This window comes from Melospiza melodia, chromosome 2 (assembly GCF_035770615.1).
Source record: "Melospiza melodia melodia isolate bMelMel2 chromosome 2, bMelMel2.pri, whole genome shotgun sequence".
Lineage (NCBI taxonomy): Eukaryota > Metazoa > Chordata > Aves > Passeriformes > Passerellidae > Melospiza > Melospiza melodia.
The window spans coordinates 112,644,548-112,665,567 of record NC_086195.1 but is presented as its reverse complement, the minus strand read 5'-3'; the positions used below and the strand labels follow the sequence as shown (position 1 = coordinate 112,665,567).

The 21,020-nt window shown below is 51.5% G+C and overlaps 1 protein-coding gene across 1 annotated transcript; it reads left to right on the top strand.

The window, feature by feature from the left end:
• The first annotated feature begins 17,631 nt into the window (after window positions 1-17,631).
• LOC134415215 (G-protein coupled receptor 183-like) lies at window positions 17,632-20,053 on the top strand. The gene is made up of 2 exons (XM_063150502.1): window positions 17,632-17,734; window positions 18,690-20,053. Exon 2 carries the CDS (start codon window positions 18,717-18,719, stop codon window positions 19,779-19,781), a length of 1,065 nt encoding a protein of 354 aa, XP_063006572.1. The 5' UTR covers window positions 17,632-17,734; window positions 18,690-18,716; the 3' UTR covers window positions 19,782-20,053.
• Window positions 20,054-21,020: the final 967 nt, after the last annotated feature.

Genomic DNA, 21,020 nt, shown 5'->3' with positions numbered 1-21,020 from the left:
TTTATCTCTTGGGTTTAGTATGTATAACATATAAAGACAGCACTGGTGGGAATCCTTTTTAACTTGGATGTCCAAAATCATCTCACAGTACATTTTTTTCTTTAACTAGCTTGTGATTTGAAACTTTTTCCACAGTAAACTGCTGAGTATATGTATGTCTTCCTGATTTTCACTTAATGCCTGAATAACAAGGCTGAAATGCACCAAGATCCTTACTCTGCCTAAATGTTGACTTAAGAATTAGTCCTCAGACCCCCCTGTACAATAAATGGCACATGAAAGAGCCTTCCATGGCCATCTGGTGCCAAACAGAGCCTTCTATCAGCTGCAGTTCACCTTCTCCTATGGTTCCTGTGAGGAATGGATTTTCCAGCACCTTGGCTCGCCCTGTGTTTTCTATTCAGGTGTTTATGGTCTCTAATCAGCACCTAACTTGCCTGTACTGGAGTTTATCCCATACCTACAGTGGGGTTTTCCTCAGGGCTTCTCCTGGCCTGCTTTCAATCTCTGGGGTCACGTGCTTCCAGAGCGAGATGGAAAGCACCTTTTATTTACTAAATGGACAAAACCCCCAGTAAAGCTGCCCTGGCTTTGGGTAATTTCAGTCCAGTGAACTACAGGGCTTGCTATTGAGGTTTTCTTATAGATCCTCTACAGCCTCTGTAGGAGATTGCTTTACAAGATGAGGGAAAGTGTCCTGAGCTTGAGGTGGCACCTGCTGCAGCTGAGACTGGTGGGAGCCTTCCCCTGCCTTGGCTTTGTGTGCCCTGTCCACCAGACCTCCTCCACACCTTAGGAAATGCATCAGCCTTGACTCGGGGTGTGACACCTGGGGCTCTCCCACATCACAGGGGTTCTAATGAGAGAGGACACCTTTAAATTCCAGATACCCTTAGGTGTCCTCCAGGAGCCAGGGCCTCACTGCTCTCAGGGTGTTTTGCTTCCTCCCATTGGTTTCCTCCTCTCTCCTCCCCACACCTGGCCTTGTGTAAGGAGAACTGTCTCTGAAAATAAATTAAACTGCAGCACCTACACCAGTGCCTTTATTTTTTCCAGGAAACAATATTCCCTCCCCTGACATGTGCCAAGTAGCTGCTGGCAAGCTGGAAGGCTGCACAAGTCCTTGGGACTGCCTGTATGAACAAAAGTTGTTATGATGTGCCTGCAAAAACTTGTGAATATGCTTTGGGAACATGGAAATGCCTCCTGGCGCCTGGGGTTCAGAGGAGAACATAAGGGTCCAAAAGCACCCTGCAGCAGCATCCTCCCAGCCAAGCCTTCCACACTGCAGGGCCCTGAACCTCTTTCTCCCTCTCCTGGTAAATAGGAGCTTGGTGTGACCTTTTTACAAGGATATGTAGTGATAGGACAAGGAGTAATGGCTTTAAACTGAGAGTGGGCAGGTTTGGGTTAAATATCAGGAAGAAATTCTTCACTGTGGGGGTGGTGGGACACTAGAACTGTCCCCAGAGAAGCTGTGGATGTCCCATCCCTGGAAGTGTTCAAGGCCAGGTTGGATGGGTCTTTGAGTGACCTAGTGTAGCAGAAGGTGTCACTTCCCAGGGCAGGAGGGTGGGAATAAGATGAGCTTTAAGGTTCTTTTCATCTCAAACCTTTGTGATTCACTCAGAGCTGTTTTACACACTGCAAAGGGAAGGATTTGCCTCCACCTGAGGTGCCCACCAGCATCATGGTATCTGCACACAGTGGCAACATCGGGGCAAAACATTTCTGTCAAACCCTTACAGCACAAGGAAAATGCATTTTTCTATGGAAAATTTCATGGCAAGAGCTCCTGAGGGCATCACCCTCACAGCCCTGCAGGATGTTGGCTTCCACAAGGAAGGATGTTTTATAGTGCCTGCACTATATTGACCAGGTTTTGCTTCCTGACACCGTACACCCATCACCTTCCACTGGCCAAAAATCCCAGTTCTCCTTATTGTGTGGCATTTCCCAGTGCAGTGCAGGGCAGGAGGTCCAAGTCCTCCCCAAAGGCAGTGTCCCCAGAGCAGCAGCTTGGCAGAGGGTGCGAGCGCGGAAAGTGAGAGTGAGTTTGCTTCGTGTCACTGGTGAGTGCTGCTGGCATTTCCGCCAGCTAAATTTGGGGGCAGCCACTAAAAACAAATCCCGAAACCACTGAAATTGAGGGGGTTTTGTCTGGTTTCTAACAGAAGAAATAATTGCCAGCATCAGCTCTGAATAATTTCACGCTAAGTCACGACGTGCAACAGTCCAAGGTTTCAGAACACGAGAGTTAGCCCAGAACTTTTTCTCAGTTTTGCTTTGAGGTAAGTTGGTGATTCAGAATGAAACCTGGCTAAAACCATGATGGTTACTTAGTTTTAAACGTTACCCTACCCTACCTAGGAATATTTGGGGCTCATAAATGAGAGCCCTCTGTGCCCAAAGAAGCTGAAGCTCACTTCAGGCAGGAGAGCAAACATCCAAGGAACGACATGGGGGAAGCTCTAGGGGAATTGTAAGTATTTCCCTCAGGCAAGTTTAACACCTCATTTTCTTAAATGTCTTTAATTCATACACACTACGAAGCAAAGATTTTAAACCAAAAATTTTGGTGCAGCAGCTGGGACCCCATTTCTTGCCCACACCCTCGCCGTTGGGTGGAGGTGAGGAAATGTGAAGAAGACGCGTTTGATGGAGGTGCCAGCGTGGGAGACACTTGGCGCGGAAGCTGTTGGAAAAAATCAGCTTCCAAGCGCCGTAGTAGGGAAGGTTTTGCATAGGATGCTGCGCACTTATCTAGAGTTTCAAAACTCAAAAAAAAAAAAAAAAAAAAAAAAGAAAAGAAAAAAAAAGAAAATAAAAATAGGCATTTTTCATCTGATTTCTCCCTCCCTCCTTTACGTTAATTTAATTAACGTAATTAACCGGCTGTTCTAACTCCGTGCCCTTGCACAGAGCGTTCCCGGGGCGCTGGCAGAGGCACGGCCCGGGCCCTGCCCCGCACACCCCGCACTGAGAGGGATGCTCTCGCCCGTCCCGCCCCGCCGGGGCCGCTCCCTCCTTCCTCCCTCCCTCCCTCGTTGTGCCGGGGACCTCTAGCGGCACCGGGAGCCGCCAATGGCCGCTCCTCCTCCGGGCACCTGCCCCGCGCTCCGCCATTCCCCCTGATGGAGGGGGAACCAGAACGGGCTCTGGGTCTGGGCTTTGTGCAGCCCGGTGCGCACACAGCCCGTCCCTGTAGCTTGTGCTGGCTGTGTAGTGAGGATATTGCCCCGGTACTGAGCCTGCTTCCCAGGACAGTGGGCAGCAGATTTCACCTCCAAGTATCCTAAAATGTAGCTTCTGAGGATTAAAATCTATTTTTGCTTTCTCTCCTTTTTCCTGATTTCTTGTTGTAAATCGACATTTCTTTGGCATCGGTGACTATGGAGAGGATGTGGTTTAGAAGTTCAGTTTCGCTCCATGTCCCCTCCCTGCTCCAGATAGGCCCAGAAAGAGAAGAGAGTCCCCTCCTTCTCCTGCTCTTCTTCCCACTTCTTTCCAGCACCCTGCTGACGCTTTTTCATAAGACCAGACCCCTGGACAAAACCAAGCTCCTGGGCCAAAATGGGCTGATGAACTCAGCCTCATCTCCTGTCTGGGCATCCTGGGGTGAGAAACAAGTCCCATGTGCCCCTGTCCCATCATCTTCCACCCAGGGCAAGGAGGTTTCCTGTCCCCCAGGCCAGCTGCTGTCACCTCAGCAGCCCCTGTGGTCCCTGGCCAGTGGCTGCTGCATGGAGGAATGCCTGAGTGGCCTTTGCCATGCTCCATCTGCACCAGGCAGGGCTTGTCTCAAACCCACAGGTGATGGGGGGTGACACATATTCCCCCCCCCTTACAAAAATTACGTTTCTTCCCTTAAATGTGGGGTTTTTTCACCAGCTCCTCATCCTGCCTTGCCTGTGTGGGGCAGGCTCTGTCATGAGCCCCAAACACGGCTTCACAAATGGTGTGCAGCAGCAATCATGCAGACATGAGAGCAACCACTTCCTCCCTCCAGCAGCTCTGTGAATCCACACCAGGACCTGCAGACAGCTCTGCACACCCTCCTCAGCTCAAGCCTGGAGAAACATCTGCCTTCAGAAATTCAGAAGGCACTCAGCACCCCTTCCCTGCTGCACCATGCACACACAGGAGTGACAGCAAAGTGGCTTTTCTCTTTGGAGCATCTTATATTGGGAGCAGTGCATCACAGTGGCTGTGGTAGGCTGGGGTTCCTTCCTGTGCCTCCTGGAAGCCCTGGAGGTGTTAGATAACACATCACCCTGCTCAGGGCTGAGTGCCAGGGCCCTGCAGGCACCCTGCACCCTCAGGAGGCCAGAGAAAGTTCAACGCCACCTGAGAAAGGGGAGCTTGCCCCTTGGCAAGCTCCCTTCCTCCAGCAAGAAAGTAAGGAAAGGAATCCCAATGTGCCATCCCACTGTGGCATTGCCCCATCTGGCTCCTCAGCGGCAGGCAGGACAGCAGTCTCACCCAGCTGCATTTTAGGGAAGGCTTCCCTCCAGGAAACAATCCTTAAGGAAACATTTAGATTGGCCTAAGGACATGGTTTGCCACCTCTTGAGCTGGGTGCCTCAGCAGACATCCATTGAAGCTGCCCTCTGGCCCCGGTCTCCAGTGGCCCAGCAGAGAGCATGGTCTGTCTGCTCAGGGCTATTTCTGTCACAGAGGCCCTCACTCCATGCATGAATTTGCACCTAATTAGCATTTGCTTAGTGGACCTTACTCAAGGGCCTCAATGTGGTACCTTTCTTTTACCTTGGACTGGTTTTTGGTGAAAACTGAGTCATCCAAGTGGTAAGCACTGTCAAGCTTAGTACATTTTACAAGACTTTCTCCTTTCACAAGAATTCCATGTGAAGGTACACGCACGATCCCTTGGCCCAACCAGCCATGGGGAATTTACCCACAGATATGCTCAACCTCAAAGAACGGGATGAAAACATTCACATATCAAGAAGAAAATGTGTTTCTGAACATAAAACCACCTTCCCCCTCATCCTCAATTCAGTCAGCCACTAAAAACATTACAAATATTAATCACATTGTCAATACACATCACACCAGAAAAGGTGTTTGCGGTTTTTAACTAACAAGTCAACCATACAAATCAAATACTGGGAACAACTTGTCTGCAAAATAAAAAGCATGCAAGCACTGAAATAGAATGATTTGGGTGTTGGGTGATCCAGCAGCATGAAGCCAGTGGGCAATGCCCACCCGTGCTGGTGAGTCTGGCTTCAAACCTGGCAGCTGAGGCTTTGGTGGGTCACTGGTGTGTGCAGAGGCTGGGGTGAAGCAGCTTTGGCAGTGGAGAGGCAGTGGGAGCTGTGTTGGGAAGCACTGGGAGCCCTGTCTGCCTGTGGGAGGATGGCAGCACCAGCCCCCAGCAGGCTTCCCTCTGGAGCCAGGCTGGCCTGGCTGTGACCAGACCTTTTGTTCCCTGGTGGGAGAAAGAGCTGAAGGCAGAAACTGCTTTTTCACCTGGAGGCATTCTGTCTGCCAGCCATGGCCAGGCCATTAATTCATGAACCAGTGTGGGAGGGGAGACTGTGCATGTCCTTATCTACACCTTCCGAGGAGCAGCAAAGTCAGGCAAGTGAAACTACACTGTCTCCATTTCTAGTAAATAACTAATTCTACTCTTCGTAGGGGCTGGCATTTAAATCAAATTAGAATGATTACTCTATTGTCCCAGAGTAATTGAATGCATTAAAAAAACACAATCAAAAAAACCCCAAAAACCAAAAAGAAAACCCAGCCAAACAGAAAACCCCTCAGATTAGACCACTGCAAAGAAGTGCCTTTGCTCACTTTGTGAATTGTATAAGTAATGGTCAAAGCCAGCTGAAGTCAGATGACTACCACACTGGAGAGATGGGAAATTACTGGTCTCCCTCAAATTTCCCCCAGCTCTTGAAAAAAAAAAAAAAATCCCCTTTGTTTCTTGCCCTTTTAGAAATATTCTTCCTTATTCCCATTTTCTATCAGCCAAGCTTTAACTCATTCTGACACCAACCATTTGCAGCCACAGCAGTCACTTCCCCTCCTGAGCAGGGACATTCACATGGTTACAGGGAGCCAGAGACTGAAGCCACACTTGGGAGGATTTCCTAAGAATCCTGAGCTGAATTCCTGCTCACCTGAGGGTAGCCAGCAGTAGATGATGTGATGGCAGCACTGCTGTAAGAGCTGGGTAAGGAAGGAGACCTGTTCCTGCACTTGAAAATTATTTCAAAGTAGCAGGATTTTAGACACCTTCTAGCTCAGACTTTGATTGTGGGTGTGAAGAACAAAACACTTCTGTCTGACTGCACGTCTCAAAATGACACATTTTAACAGCACCAAAGTGCCTGGGCTGCTGCAGACAATTAATGCTAGTTGAGAACCAAATAACAACAACAAATTAAAAAATAATAATTGTCACTGTCATATTTTCTGAAAAATTTGCCCAGGATTTTCTCCTAGGAAGCTGAGAAGCCTCAGAGAAAATTGGAAACAATAATGATCTGATTTGCTTCTCCTGTGCTTTGCTGCTTTAGAATGTAATTTAGAGATTGTTTATCCAACATGTGAATTGTTTTAACTTAATGACCAATCACAGTCAAACTGTGTTGGGACTCTGGAAGGAGTCACAAGTTTTTCATTAGTATCTTTTAGCCTTCTGTCTGTATCCTTTCTCTGTTCTTTAGTATAGTTTAGTATAGTATTCTTTAATATAGTATAGTATCATAAAATAATAAATTAGCCTTCTAAAAACATGGAGTCAGATTCATCATTTCCTCCCTTCTTCTAGGAACCCCGAAAATACCACAAATAATTTGTTTCCATAACATGCAAACATCACAAGCAAAATACCAGGGGAATAACAAATGAATATTTTAACAGTCCCTAAATATTTCCAGCATGGCTCACAGGCAAGGTCCCTCTTTGGGATTTCTGGCTTCCTGGTGCTAAACCCTACAACTGCAATTTGTAAAGAAACCAATGTATACCACTTAATTCCCTGCCTTGGATCCTTGTCCATGAGATGGAAACCAGTGTCTCCTGGCAGAGGTAAAATCTGTGCAAATGCTAGGGTGGTAAGCAGGGGGGATGCTTGGCCCCTGATGGAGAGGAATTATCCCTGCCTCTGCAAGGGGCTGCCTTGGAAGTGCTGGGGCTTCCCACTTGTGCAAAGCCTTCCCAACAGGAAGGAGCTTAGAGCCATGGGGCCTTAAAAGGCAATTTTTTTCTCCCTGTGCTGAGGTCAGGCAGGAGCCTTGTCTGGCCTGGCTGAGCTGTGGCTCATGGCTTTGTGGGGTGGCTGAATGTGATGCTGAGCAGGCTGTACTTTTATGTGTAGAGAAGGGAGTTTGTTGTTTCATGGAAGCATCTTCCCTTAAGCTAAGATTTGATTCTGTTTTTTTCCTAAAAAACCTTTGTTTTGAGGCAAATTTTCTTTATCTCCCATGTACATAAAAAACTCCCCTGAAAATGCAAAAAGCTTGTACCATTTTGTTTCTGGTTTTTATGGAGTGCTTAGAAGTCTCTCCACTTGCAATTACGTTGACAGATCAAACCCTTCATGATCACAAATCATTTAAAGCATGAAGCATCAGGTGTAGCTACAGTACAGCCCAGAGACTCAAGAGTTTTCAGTAAGCATTAGCAGCTAAAATGCTGCAGTCTCCATGAATACTTTACTAGTAAATGAAACCCCAAGAAGAAAAATTTCCTCTATGAAAAAAGAATTTGGCAACTATATTCCCAGGCATGTGAGGGAGGAGACCAACCTCAACTTTGACTCAGGAGACAAGACTGGAGAAGCAATGGCATGTAATAAATATATTACAACAACATTTAGTCAGCAAAACTTGAAAGGTACTGTTTAAGGTGGAAAGGATCTGTCTGGTCTTACAGGTCAGCCCTAAAAGGTAAAATTTGATGGCTGCAAAATAAATTCTTCCATATAATCCAGATCTTTACAGCATATCCAAAATTCAATCTCATTGAATGCTTAGGTTAAGATCAATCTGCTTTATGCAGTACATTTTCTTATGGAGACACACAGAGTTGCAACACAGCAAAGAGAATAGGAGCAGAAGGTGTGGAGGGTTTGGTGAAGTCCCTTGCCTATGGCAAGTGGAACTCAGGGAAGATCTGCTAGGGAAGGGAGCTGCAGAGAAATGTGAACCCAGGCCCTACACAGGAGCAAAAACAACACCCAAGAGCCACATGAGAGACAACTTAAACTTGAAAATTTAGAGAGATTTATTAAACCTTAACAAAAATACAACAAAGGACTACATAAGGAAAAAGCTGCAGCCCTGGGAACTGCCCCTCGTGCATACCACATGGCCAGTTCATCTTCAAGATGGATGCTCAGTCTTTTATACCCCTGGGGGTTGCACCAGCCAGCCCTGGTCCCTCCCAAAGTCTGTCAGTCAGCTCTCCTTTGCCATTTATCAATGGAGATTGCTTTCTTGTAACTGGATTGGAGCTCAGGTATTGCCACGCCTCACCCCCTAAGCACCAAGCTTTTCCATTTCACTGCCCGTCGTGGTTTGACCGGAAATGGGACATCTGGGATATGTTGTTTTTGCTGTAGTCACCAATGGGTGTTCGGATTTTAAGATGAGCACCTGGTTTGACCAGTGGGGTATTGTATCCGCCTCTTGAGACCACAAACCCAAGGAGTGAAAAGCAGGGCTCTTGGCCTTCAGGGCTCTCTTGGGATTTCTGGCGGGAAGGAGTTGGGTCTCTGCCCCGGCCCAGTTGCTGCTGGGCTGGGGGAGGGGAAAGCCACGTGGCCCATCTATGGTAGGCCCGGATTCGGTGGAAGGGTGGAGGGGCACCAAGCAACCTGTTTACCCCCCCCCCCCCCTTTTTGGAGATGGAGAGAATGCAGCCTGTGCTTGAACTGTTACCTTGAAACTTGATATCATGTGCGGCAGCACGGCTGGGAGGAGAAGGGGGGGCAGCGAGCAGCCCAGCGGCCTGGGAGAGCTTTTAACCCTTGTGGATAGTGAGAACTTCACGGAACATTACCTTTCCCAGGAAAGGGATAAGAGTGGAGGATGAAGGAAGAAATAGGCCAGAAAGGGGGTCTGGCAAAGAGAAAGAGAGATGTTAAAGGAATGGAGGAAGATGGAGTGGCAATTTTGCTGGACTCTTTTGTTGTATATTCATGGACTGTTTCCTGGTGATACAGAGGCTGCATTGCAGGGGGAAGCGGAGGCTCGGAGCCAGGAGAGTTTGGTGTTGAGACCCCTCGGCCCCAGGGGGTGTAGAAGAAATGGGGGGCACAAAGGTCCCAGAGATGAGACTGTGCTCTGCTTGGAACGAGACGAGGCATCCTTAAAAAGGCCCACCCTGAAAGCAGGCCTCTGCCCCATCCCATGCCTGGTGGTGAGAGCACCTTGGCATGGAAAGGAGATGTCACGAGATAGCAGGACTCCGGGCGGTGCTAATTGTGACAAGAAGTCCGTGGTACAAGGAAGGACTCCGTCTACTCTTCATGAGCTGAAGATTTGATTTTCTAAAGGGTGGTGCCAGACCGAGTGTGGATAATTTTGGGAAATGTAAATGTACTGGGGATCTGGTAGGAGGAGGAGGGGGAAGTGTTTCTGTGTAGTTTTCATTTTTCTTGTGGTTTTTTTTTCCTTTGTGGTTTATTTTTTTGTAGTTTAGTTAATAAAGTTTTTTTTTTCTTTTTCCTCAAGCAGGAGCCTGCTTTGCTTATTTCCGGGTACCACCTCACAGCAGATGCCAGGGAGAGGGAATTTTCATGGGGGCACTGGCATTGTTCCAGTGTCAAACCATAACACTGTCCCATGCAAGGGACACGTGTGCAGCCTTCTCTTTACCTGTCCTAGACAGCCCAGGCTGTCTGATGGCAACAGTATAGGGGGGAAAAGGGAACTATGGGGGGAACAGAGGGCATCTAAACTACAATAATATAACTATACATCACTAAAGCTTTTTTTAATATTCACACAATATGTATCCCTTAATTGTGAGAGCCGATCCTCTCATTATCCATCTATGACAGCCATGTAGAAGTTCTGGCCCTATAAATGAAGCCCTTCCTGCATGAGGAGTGTGTGTCCCAAGGCAGCCCAGGTCCGTGCAGGCACACGGCACGTGCAGGGGTGTGTGGCACCTCTGGCTGGGTGGCAGCTCTGGCTGGATGGCAGCTCTGGCTGGGTGACACTTCTGGCTGGGTGACACCTCTGGCTGGGTGGCAGCTCTGGCTGGATGGCAGCTCTGGCTGGGTGGCAGTTCTGGCTGGGTGGCACCTCTGGCTGGGTGGCAGCTCTGGCTGGGTGGCACCTCTGGCTGGGTGGCACCTCTGGCTGGGTGGCAGCTCTGGCTGGGTGGCACCTCTGGCTGGGTGACACCTCTGGCTGGGTGGCACCTCTGGCTGGGTGGCACCTCTGGCTGGGTGGCAGTTCTGGCTGGGTGGCAGTTCTGGCTGGGTGGCAGCTCTGGCTGGGTGGCAGCTCTGGCTGGGTGACACCTCTGGCTGGGTGGCAGCTCTGGCTGGGTGACACCTCTGGCTGGGTGGCAGCTCTGGCTGGGTGGCAGCTCTGGCTGGATGGCAGCTCTGGCTGGGTGGCAGCTCTGGCTGGGTGGCAGTTCTGGCTGGGTGGCAGCTCTGGCTGGGTGGCAGCTCTGGCTGGGTGGCAGCTCTGGCTGGATGGCAGCTCTGGCTGGGTGGCAGCTCTGGCTGGGTGGCAGTTCTGGCTGGGTGGCAGCTCTGGCTGGGTGGCAGCTCTGGCTGGGTGGCAGCTCTGGCTGGATGGCAGCTGTGGCTGGGTGGCAGCTGTGGCTGGGTGGCAGCTCTGGCTGCTTCCTCCCGGCACTGCGCCCTGCTCGTGCTCGGCGCCGCGTGGGCCGCTCTGCGGGTGAATCATTGCTGTGGGCCAAACAGATTTGTCTCTTGGCTCTGCCCTCACCCAGTCTAGGCTGCAATAGCCACAAAAGCCAGACTTCACTCTGATCACCACCTTTGTTAAGAAAGGTTTTCATTAACAAATGTTTTTATTCCGCAACAAGCTGGTCCCACCCTCCCTCAAAAGCCACAGGACTCTGCAGGATCAGGGCTTGAGGAGGTGGAAATACACACACAGAGGTGCTGAGTGCTTGGGGCTGCCTCTGCACCTGTTGCAGGCACTCTTTGAGCAAGCAAGAACAAACCACTCTGAAAAAAAAATGAAGTGCCAAGATCTCCAGCTATTCACTGCTCACGGTAACTTCTCTGAGGTTTGTTTCCTTTCCCACAATAAAGCACAGAGTACTCTGCTCTCTCACATGCAAATGCTGGGTAGATAAATCAGCAGACAAAACTGAGGTATTGGGGTGGGTTGGAAAGTGCACAGGCAGGCCCAGAGGGTGAGGGTGGGCAGGACAGGTTCTAGTTGGAGGCCAGGAACTCCTTGTGTGCCCTAAGGGTCAACATTGGCTCCAGTCCTGCTCAATATCCTCATTAATGACATGGACAGAGTGGCAGAGGGCACCCCCAGCACATTTTCTGATGGCACCAAGCTGGGCAGAGTGGTTGATATGCCACAGAGTCGTGCTGCCATCCAGAGGGACCCTCACAGGCTGGAGAAGTGGGCTGGCAGGAATTTCATCAAGTTCAGCAAGGAGAAACACAAAATCCTGCATGTACAGAAGAACATCCCCAGGCACCAGTACAGGCTGGGGGCCAACCTGCTGGAAAGCAGCTCTGCAGAGGAAAGGACCTCAGGATCCTGGTGGATCAAGCAGCTCTGCAGAGGAAAGGACCTCAGGATCCTGGTGGATCAAGCAGCTCTGCAGAGGAAAGGACCTCAGGATCCTGGTGGACACCAAGCTGAGCACCAGGCGCACCAATGTGCCTTTGTGGCATAGAAGGGAAATGACATCCTGGGGTCCCTTAGGCAAAGTGTTGCCAGCAGGTTTGGGAGATGATCCTTGCTCTGCTCAGCACTGGTGAGGCCACAGCTGGAACCCCAGTTTGGTTCTGGGCTCTCCTGTACACAGAGACATGGACACACTGGAGAGAGTCCAACAAAGGGACACAAAGATGATGAAGAGACTGAAGCAGTTCTCTGAGAGGAAAGGCTGAGAAAATTGGCACTGTTCAGCCTGGAGAAGGCTCAGGGGGATCTCAGTGATGTGTATTAATTCCTGCAGGGAGGGTGCAAGCAGGACAGAGCCAGGCTCTGTGCAGTGCTGTGCAGTGACAGGATCAGAGACAGCAGGCACAACCTGAAGCACAGGAGGATCTGTCTGAACATCAAGAAACACTTTTTCACAGTGAGGGCAAGGAGCGCTGGCACAGGTTGCCCAGACAGGTTGTGTCTGGAAGATATTCACAAGATGTCTGGACACAGTCCTGGGCAGTCAGGTCTGGGTGTCTGCTTTAGCAGTGTGGTCGGACCAGCTGCTCCTCAGAGGTCCCATCCAGCCTTCCACTCTGTCATTGGCTGAGGCATTGGTGCGTGGAACAGAGCACCCCATGGCAATGCTCATGCAGATGCTAATTTTTGCCCCAGGATTTAACACAGGTATGTGTTAAACACGGCCAAAACCTGGCCATAACACGGCCTAAACATTGACCGCAAAGAATAAATGGAAAAGACTCACAAGTCACAGACTATGAGGGTGCCCTGCCTAAAAAATTGTTGTATAGGATCATAGAGATCCAGACTGAAAGAAGATGTGCATTTTTGGCACATTTTCCATCACACACACTCATTTCTGTGGTTTGTGATCATCTTCTGTGTCGGTTGTGTTTTGCTCATGTTGTAGCTGTACGTTATGAATTTGTGTGTGCACATATAGCAATTGTGGCCCTGGAAAAATAAAATAACAGATAAAAATAGGACTTTAGTTCTCCAAATTTGCCTTATGATTGTGTTTTTTTAATAAGCATTTAAACGTTGTTTTTAACCACAGAAATCAGATACCAAGAAAACTTTCATCTTATTCCTGCAAAAGCAAAATGGAGTTTCTAAGTCATAGCGCAGCGTGGGAGAAAGTATGTTTCATGCTCACTAGAGGAAGTTATTTTAGAATGTGAATTTCTCCTGCTAAGGTGCCCTGACCCTCCTGACCAAGAGCTGCCCCTGTTAGCACAGCTACCCCCTCTGCAGCCAGGCTTAACAAAGCCACAGCCACATGGAAATAGTGGTGGTTGCAGGGCCCACCCCCAGGGCTCCATGCCCACATTTTGGGGCTGGAGTCAAGGGAATGTGGAACCAAGCAGCTCCCAAAGCTGCTGCCATGTGGTGCTCCACTGCTTGGGATGCTGAAATGAGCTGTGCCACCTCTCTGACTGTCGTGACTTGGTGCTGCCCCATCATTTCCAGAGCTGGTGCTGCCTGTGCAAAACAAAATCAGTCATATCATGCAGAAGCAGATTTCAGCTGCTTTGTAATTCAGTATTTCCACTTAGATTTAGCGCCAGATTAGGTCTCAAACAAATCAAAACTCCAGTAATTGTTTTCTTCAGATTTTTATCACAAATTGGTAGGAATCTTTAGATTTTTATTCCTCTACAATTCCCATCATATCAAGTTAAAGCCTCTAAAACATTGTCCTCCCCATGCAGATGCTGTTACTAAATGGGTGAATGTCAAAATCAGGGATTCTCCTAATTTCTGCTCTTCTGCCAGATGAATAATGGTGACCTGGGATGCAGGGGCTGAGCTGTGGAAAATCCCTGCCTGTTGCACCAAAACTGAAAGCATCTGGAGATTTTTGTGTCTACACTCAAAGCTTCCTGAAAATGTTTTGCATTAGAAGACAGAAAATGTAACCAAAGCCAATGGGGAGAGCAAGAAGGGAAAGGAGATGATGATACAATGGAAAGAGGAGGCGCAAACTTCCTGCTGTCTCTCTGTCAGGGGGCTCTTACCTCATTTGTTGTGCTGCCTTGCCCTCAGAAAGTCCAGCTCCAAATCATCTCTCAACTCTGGGAAATCCCAGCAGGTGTAAACAGCTACCTGAGGTGCTGAGCAGCAGCCCTGGAGGGAGCACAGTGATGGAGCCCCAGCACGTGCCTGCAGGGGCAGCTCCGGCTCCTCCCGAGCTTCCCTCGCTGGCCGCAGCCGCCACCAGGGCCGGGCTCAGCTGTGGCCTCAAGGACCTGGTCCCAGAGGAGCTGCAGCCTGGCTTTTCTGCTGGGCTGGGAAGAACATCCATGGCAAGGTCCCCAGCAGCAAAAGGAGGCTGCAGGGAGCCTTTGTGGGATGGCAGAGAGCGGTGTGCCCTGAGGATGGTGTGAGAAGAGCCACAGTGACTCTGAGGTGCACATCTGTTCTGAAATACACAACATCTGGCTCTGGAGGTGGCATGTGGAGGCTGCCAGGCTGGGACCTGGCTGGAGACATGCCACGGTTAAGGACCATGGTGCACATTTCAGGAGAGACACCCTCCATGCCAAGTGTTTGGGCAGGACCACCCCGAGGTGTCTCCTGTGCCCTGGCAGCAGGGACACCCTGGGACAGCAGGTCCTGCTCACCCTGGGCTGTGGGACTCTGCTTGCTCCCTGCCAGGTCCAGGGAGGTGTCTTTATGCAAACATGGACACAAGAGAAGAAAGCCTGGACCCAGCTTTGAAGTAGAACCTCACTCCTCCAATCCCACCCTGCGTTCCACTGGGCTCAGCCAAGAGCAGAGTCTCCTAAATGAGATGGCTGCAAACTGGGCTGGACAGGGCTTCTCTACCCTGTCTGAGGGGAGATCCCTTTTGACTCATCCAGGGCTGCAGAGGCAGGGAGTGGATCCCCACAGGTGGGAGAGGATCCCCCAGTGCCCTGCCCCATGGAAAGGGCCTCGCTGCTGTGCAGGGCGGGGAGCTGCAGCCGTGCTGGAGCCGTGCAAACGGGTGGAGCTGGGCTGCGCTCCTGTAGCACAGCACCTGCTGCACACAGGGCAGGAGCGTGTTTTGCACAAAAGAAGAACCCACTTCCTTTGTTCTGCACTGCAAAAAGAAAAATAAAATCAGGTGGAGATCATTGCTTCCCCTCTGTCTTATTCCCAAGGCCCTGGACACGGCTATCACCCTGGACACGGCTGTCACCCAGCAGTTTGGGCTCTTCCATCTGTTTTTGAGGCTGGTGGTGCCACTTGGGCCATCTTCCCCCTCTGGGGGAGGAGGGGCTGAGAGCCCACCGACCCTCCTGTATCCAGGCCCCCTTTACACAGCGCCGGCACTTCCCGCTGCCGTGGGCTCCATGGGCAGCCCCCGTGCCCAGGCAGGCCGCAGCTCTGGGCCGGCAGCACATGATTCCTCTCCTGGGATCTGCAGCTCTCCTTTCAGAGCCCGGTGAGCCCAGGGGACGGGAGGGGCTGTACAAAGGGCCTTGTTTGACTGCTCGGAAAAGTCCCGGGCGCGAATTTGCATCGCAAAGCTCCCCGTCCATCCCTGCCACGCTCGGGTGGGACCGGCGCGAGGCGCTGCGGGCCCCTGGATGGAAGCCAGAGGATTTTGCTGAGCTTCATCCGCGTGTATTTCCTCGACGGTGTTAATTTGTGGGGACAAAACTCTCCCGTAAGGACGGTGGGCAGGTGCGGTGCCGCAGTGAGACCCGATGGGAGCGGTGTTTGTCTGTCTGAGCTGCAGCTGTTTGTCCTGTTTGTCCTGTTTGTCCTGTTTGTCCTGTTTGTCCTGCAGTGCTTTTGGGAGGAGAAGGGACGGTCCTGGGTCTACCCGCTGGGGTGGGCTCAGCATTTCTGTAGAAGCAACACTTCTCTAATGTTAAATCCATTGGCTGCTTTCACCATCACAATGAAACAGCTCAAGAACATTCGAGCCCCACGCAAGTCTGACTAGCTTAACTCTTGACAGATGTGCAAGTAGAAAACGCCTATTTTACTCCTATTTTACTAGGGAATATTTTTAATAATTTACTCAGCAGTTATTCTGTTATTAGCTGACCTTTCCCTCTGTGTAATATAAACCCTCGAGCAACAAAAGAATCTTCATTAATAGACAAGCTTGTTAGCCAATTTTCACTATTACTCTTGCTAGGTACCTTCAACTTCTAGTAAATTCATGACCATAATGTGTAATTTCCATCCAGATGACTCACAGTACATGAGTACACAGATTAGTACTGAGTTTAATGTCACTGTTTTAAAACATTAGAAATATTATGCAATTAAATAATTAGTGAAGATTTACTGACCCAGAGGGAAATATGGAAGTTTAGCTTAACTGTAATTTTAACCTTTGTATTTCTTGGCTTCAGTTTTTCAGTAGCATCCTGAATGCCGCATGATGGGAATTTCCTGGTTTATTAGGAATTTTTTTGAGGGATAAAACCAGACACCAGCAAGATCATCACCACCACCACAAAAAAACCCCAAACTCTAGAACCATTTAAAAAAGCATAAAAATTCCTCTTGGGATTTGAAAACCCTAGTGGTCTCCGGTAAAAAAGCCACCATGGGGAAGGCCATCCTGCTGGCCACAGGGCAGGCTGCACTTCTGCAAACATTTGGGAAGTGCTGGGAAGGAAAGGGCTCTCTCCATGCTGAGGGACACACACATACAGGGCTGAGGGATAAATCACAGCCCTCCATGCTGAGGGACACACACATACAGGGCTGAGGGATAAATCACAGCCCTCCATGCTGAGGGACGCACACATACAGGGCTGAGGGATAAATCACAGCCCTCCATGCTGAGGGACACACACATACAGGGCTGAGGGATAAATCACAGCCCTCCATGCTGAGGGACACACACATACAGGGCTGAGGGATAAATCACAGCCCTCCATGCTGAGGGACACACACATACAGGGCTGAGGGATAAATCACAGCCCTCCATGCTGAGGGACACACACATACAGGGCTGAGGGATAAATCACAGCCCTCCATGCTGAGGGACACACACATACAGGGCTGAGGGATAAATCACAGCCCTCCACTCCTCGGCACTCTGTGGGCACAGAGCCCACCGTGAGAGTTCCAGCTGGGACAAGGGGCTTTGCCCCACTTTCACTGCACAATGTGTCGTCTTAATAACAAAAATATTTTTCCACTGAGGGCAAATTGGTTCATTCAACTGGGTCTCTGCACTAAGGAGCCGTGCCTGGTGATGTCTATGAGTGTGTGAGAGGCAAATCTGGGTTTCACCAGAGGCACAGCATGGCTTGCACTGGGCACAGACACAATAAGCTCCTTCGAACATGTGCCACAATTTATTGTAAGAGCTGCCACGGTCCGACCGTGCTGCCGTGGCCATGTGCGTGTGCCCGGGCTGAGCACTCCGCGCCGCACGTGAACCAGGGTTGAAGATGTTTTTGTCGTTCGGTTGCATTTTGCATCCCTGTAGAAGTTTTCAGAGTAAAACCCCAAGTCGGCTCAGATGTCGGGAGCGATTGCCGCGCAGGTACAGTCATTTATCTTCTCCAGAACAGCCACTACTGAGAATATCCCCCGCGGCAGCAGCGTGCCTCTCACATACCGAAAGAAAAAAAAAAAAGCCCCACCCAGAAAGAACACAGTTTTACTAACCCTAAGGAAAAAAACCCCAACAAAAAACAACAAACAAAAAACCCCCAAATCTCACGGTGCTTTTATAATGTGAGCGAATCCCGGGAGGCGCTCACACTGCCGGGGAGCCCCGGTGCGGGACGCGGGCAGGAGGCTCCGCGCTCGCTGCCCCCCAAAAGTCGGGCGGGAGGAGGAGGAAGAGGAGGAAGAGGAGGAAGAGAAGAAGGCGGCGGCACCGCGGCACTCAGGTTGGAGCCCCTGACCTCCCTTTATGCTTGTGGGTTTGAGCATCCCAGCCCCTCGGGGTCCGCGCCGCCGGGGGAGAGAAGAGGCAGCGCTGCGCCCGTCCCATCCCGTCCCGTCCCATCCCGTCCCGTCCCGTCCCGTCCCGTCCCGTCCCGTCCCGTCCCGTCCCGTCCCATCCCGTCCCGTCCCGTCCCGTCCCGTCCCGTCCCGTCCCGTCCCGTCCCATCCCGTCCCGTCCCGTCCCGTCCCGTCCCGGCGGTGCTGGCGGCGGGCGGCAGGCGCGTCCCGGGAGCTGCCGCAGCCCCGCCGCCGAGGGGACGCCGCTGTCACCAGGCGTGAGCGCGGACCCCGTGCCCAAAGCGGGGAGAGCAGCCGGAGGGCGTGCGGGGAGCGGGGCTCGGTGCCGGGCTGTTCCCAGCTCCCCGATGGGACTAGCGCGGGTCACGGGATTTTTGGGGAAGGTTGGGGTTTTTTTGATGGAAGGCTAGGTTTTTTCCTCTGAATTTCTTCAGTTTGGTTGCTGCTTTTGTCCTGCCCTAGGGTTGTGAAAGTGATCCTCAGCACTTCTGCCTGCCGGTGGGCATTTTCTCAATGAAGCTCCCAATTCCCCTGACAGTAATGAGAAAATGATATCATTGCCGCCAGATGAGTGTGGGACCTTCCTTGTGTGACAGGCAATCCCCCCTCCCAGCACCTCCAGTCCTTTCTCATATTGATTGGACTTGTGAAGAAACAAAATTAAGAGTAGCTCGTGATAAGAAAAGGGGAATGAGTCACAGCCACTGTTGAGATGCTCTCACCAAAATCACAAGAGAAGCATTTTTCCAAATGACTCGAGCTGTGTGCTGCTGGGAGGGAGCAGGGGACAGGGCTTTTGCTTTGTGATGAGGGCCAGCTCTAAGAGTGCCACTCCTGTTATCAATAAGCTGCAAGTTTCACGTCTGTTCTTATTCCAAGGGAGAGAGCAAGAGCTCGTGAGGCACCATGGAGATGGCTGTTGTGGAGGACGTGCTCCTGCCCACCAACCTCACCTCCAGCAACCAGAGCAGCTGCAATGTGCACAACCAACACTTCTCAACCAAAGTCATCTTCTCCCTTTTCTACACCATCCTGCTGGTGTTCGGTGCCTGTGGGAATATCCTGGCCCTCTGTATCACCTTCCAGCGCAGGAAGAAGAAACTCAACTCCACCAACCTCTACCTGGTGAACCTGGCGCTCTCCGATGCCCTCTTCACCCTGGCACTGCCGGGCAGGATCACCTACTACATCCTGGAGTCTGACTGGCCCTTTGGGGACTGGTGCTGCCGGATCACAGCTTTCCTTTTCTACATGAACACCTACGTGAGCATCTACTTCATGACCTGCGTGAGCGTGGACCGCTACGTGGCCGTGGTGCGCACCCGGCACCCCGGCAGGATTCGGAAGATGAGCCGGGCCAGGGCCATCTGCGTCCTCATCTGGGCCTTGGTGTTCCTGCAGACGGCTCCGCTGCTCCTGCGGCCCATGACGCGCAGGATGGGAAACAAGCTGACCTGCATGGAGTACTTCAACTTCGAGGAGATTCCCAATCTGCCCTACCTGCTCCTGGTGGCCTGCATGCTTGGCTTCTTCCTGCCTGTGGGAATCATCTTGGTGTGCTATGTGAGGATCAACCTCAAGCTCTGCCAGACGGCCAAGGAGAACCCGCTGACGGTGAAGAACGGGCACCACCACCGGGCCTTCACTGTCATCCTGGTGGTTCTGCTGGCTGTCCTGCTCTGCTTCAGCCCCTACCACCTCAACATTGTCCAGTTCATGGTCAGGAAGATCCTCTACCAGCCGTCCTGCCGTGAGCAGCAAGCCTTCAAGATGTCCCTGCAAATCACGGTGGCGTTCATGAACCTCAACTGCTGCATCGACCCCATCATCTACTTCTTCGCCTTCCGGGGCTACAAGCGGAGGCTGCTCCGCATCTTCAGGAACAGCGGCTCCCTGGCCACCTCCTCCACTGCCAAGACCCCCTCAGAGAGCAACAGCAACAGCCAGCCGCCCGGCTCCAGCTCCGTCTAGCAGCACCAGCCCTCCCTTTGCCCTGGCCTGTGGCTTATGGACCATTCCTGATGGCAGGAGGTGGAGTGGAGCTGCAGGACCAGCACCTTCAACAGGCCCATGGCTCCCCTGCCTGGAACCAGGGGCTCTCACAAAGCCAAGCTGACAGGGACAAAGCCCTGCCTGGCTCTGTGTGCCTGGCTCTGCGTGCCTGGCTCTGTGTGCCTGGCTCTGTGCTCAGCACGGCTGCACCTGCCAGCCTGGAGCACGGAGAGGCTCCTTTTCACCCCAACCCTGAGGGGCAGCTCGTGCAGCTGCCCTGCCTGGCGCACCCAGCTGGAGGTGTCCCAGCACTGCACTGCTGCCCTCTCCCGTGCCTCTCTGCACCCCCTGTGGGGCTGGGGCGGGCTGGTAACAACCATGGGTGTCCCTCTGCCCCCTTCCCTGCACTGCCTCTGGAGCACTACAGCAGCATCCCTGCAGGCTTCAGGGCAGAGAGCATGAGGAGATGGACTCAGGGCACTCCAGGGAAAGACTGGGATATTATTTGCATGCAGAAGATGGCCTACAGCTCCTTCTCCACACTGACAAACAGCAGCTCTGCTCTCTGCCTGCCCAGCATCCCGCTCCTGCACCAGGGCTCTGCGTGGGGCAAGCAGTAAGTGTGGGGCATGTGGGAGATGCTGGAAAAGCCCTCTCTCGAGCAAGAGGTGTGAGGATGTGAATTGTAGAGCTCCTGGATGTGCTGCTGCCTACATTCACCATTTGTGTGGCTGCTCCTTCCCCAGGGTGCCCTTCCTCGCACCTGACCGCACTGCAGTCACCCTGGGACCCACTGCCAGGAAGGGGATGGTGGGGATAGCCTGGATCCCAGCCCAGCTCTAAGGCTGCAAACCTGCCCTGGATGTGCTCATGGGGCAAACCTTCCCATTAGTCCTTAGCAGAGAAATAGGAACAAGAACTGAGAGTGGCCTTTTGTGACCTTGACCGGCCTAGAAGCTCGTGCCCTGAGGAGTCTGAGAGCCCTTATATGGGAGTGTACTTGTGACTACTGCCAGAGCAAGAGAAGGAACCCTGGGACATCAGGCTCCTGCTGAGGTTTGTGCCTCTCAGACAAGGAGAAAGTTGGCAGGAGCCTCCTCAGCTCTTTGCTGAAATCACTAGACTATGATAAAAAACCCACACAGAGCATTTCACAGTTCCTGGCATGTCTAGTCTTTTCTTTGAAGTTGGAAGGGACAGACACACACACAGACATGA

What these genes read in the sequence shown, in the direction of transcription:
- LOC134415215 (XM_063150502.1), top strand. Translation starts at nt 18,717, where the DNA reads ATGGAGATGGCTGTTGTGGAGGACGTGCTCCTGCCCACCAACCTCACC.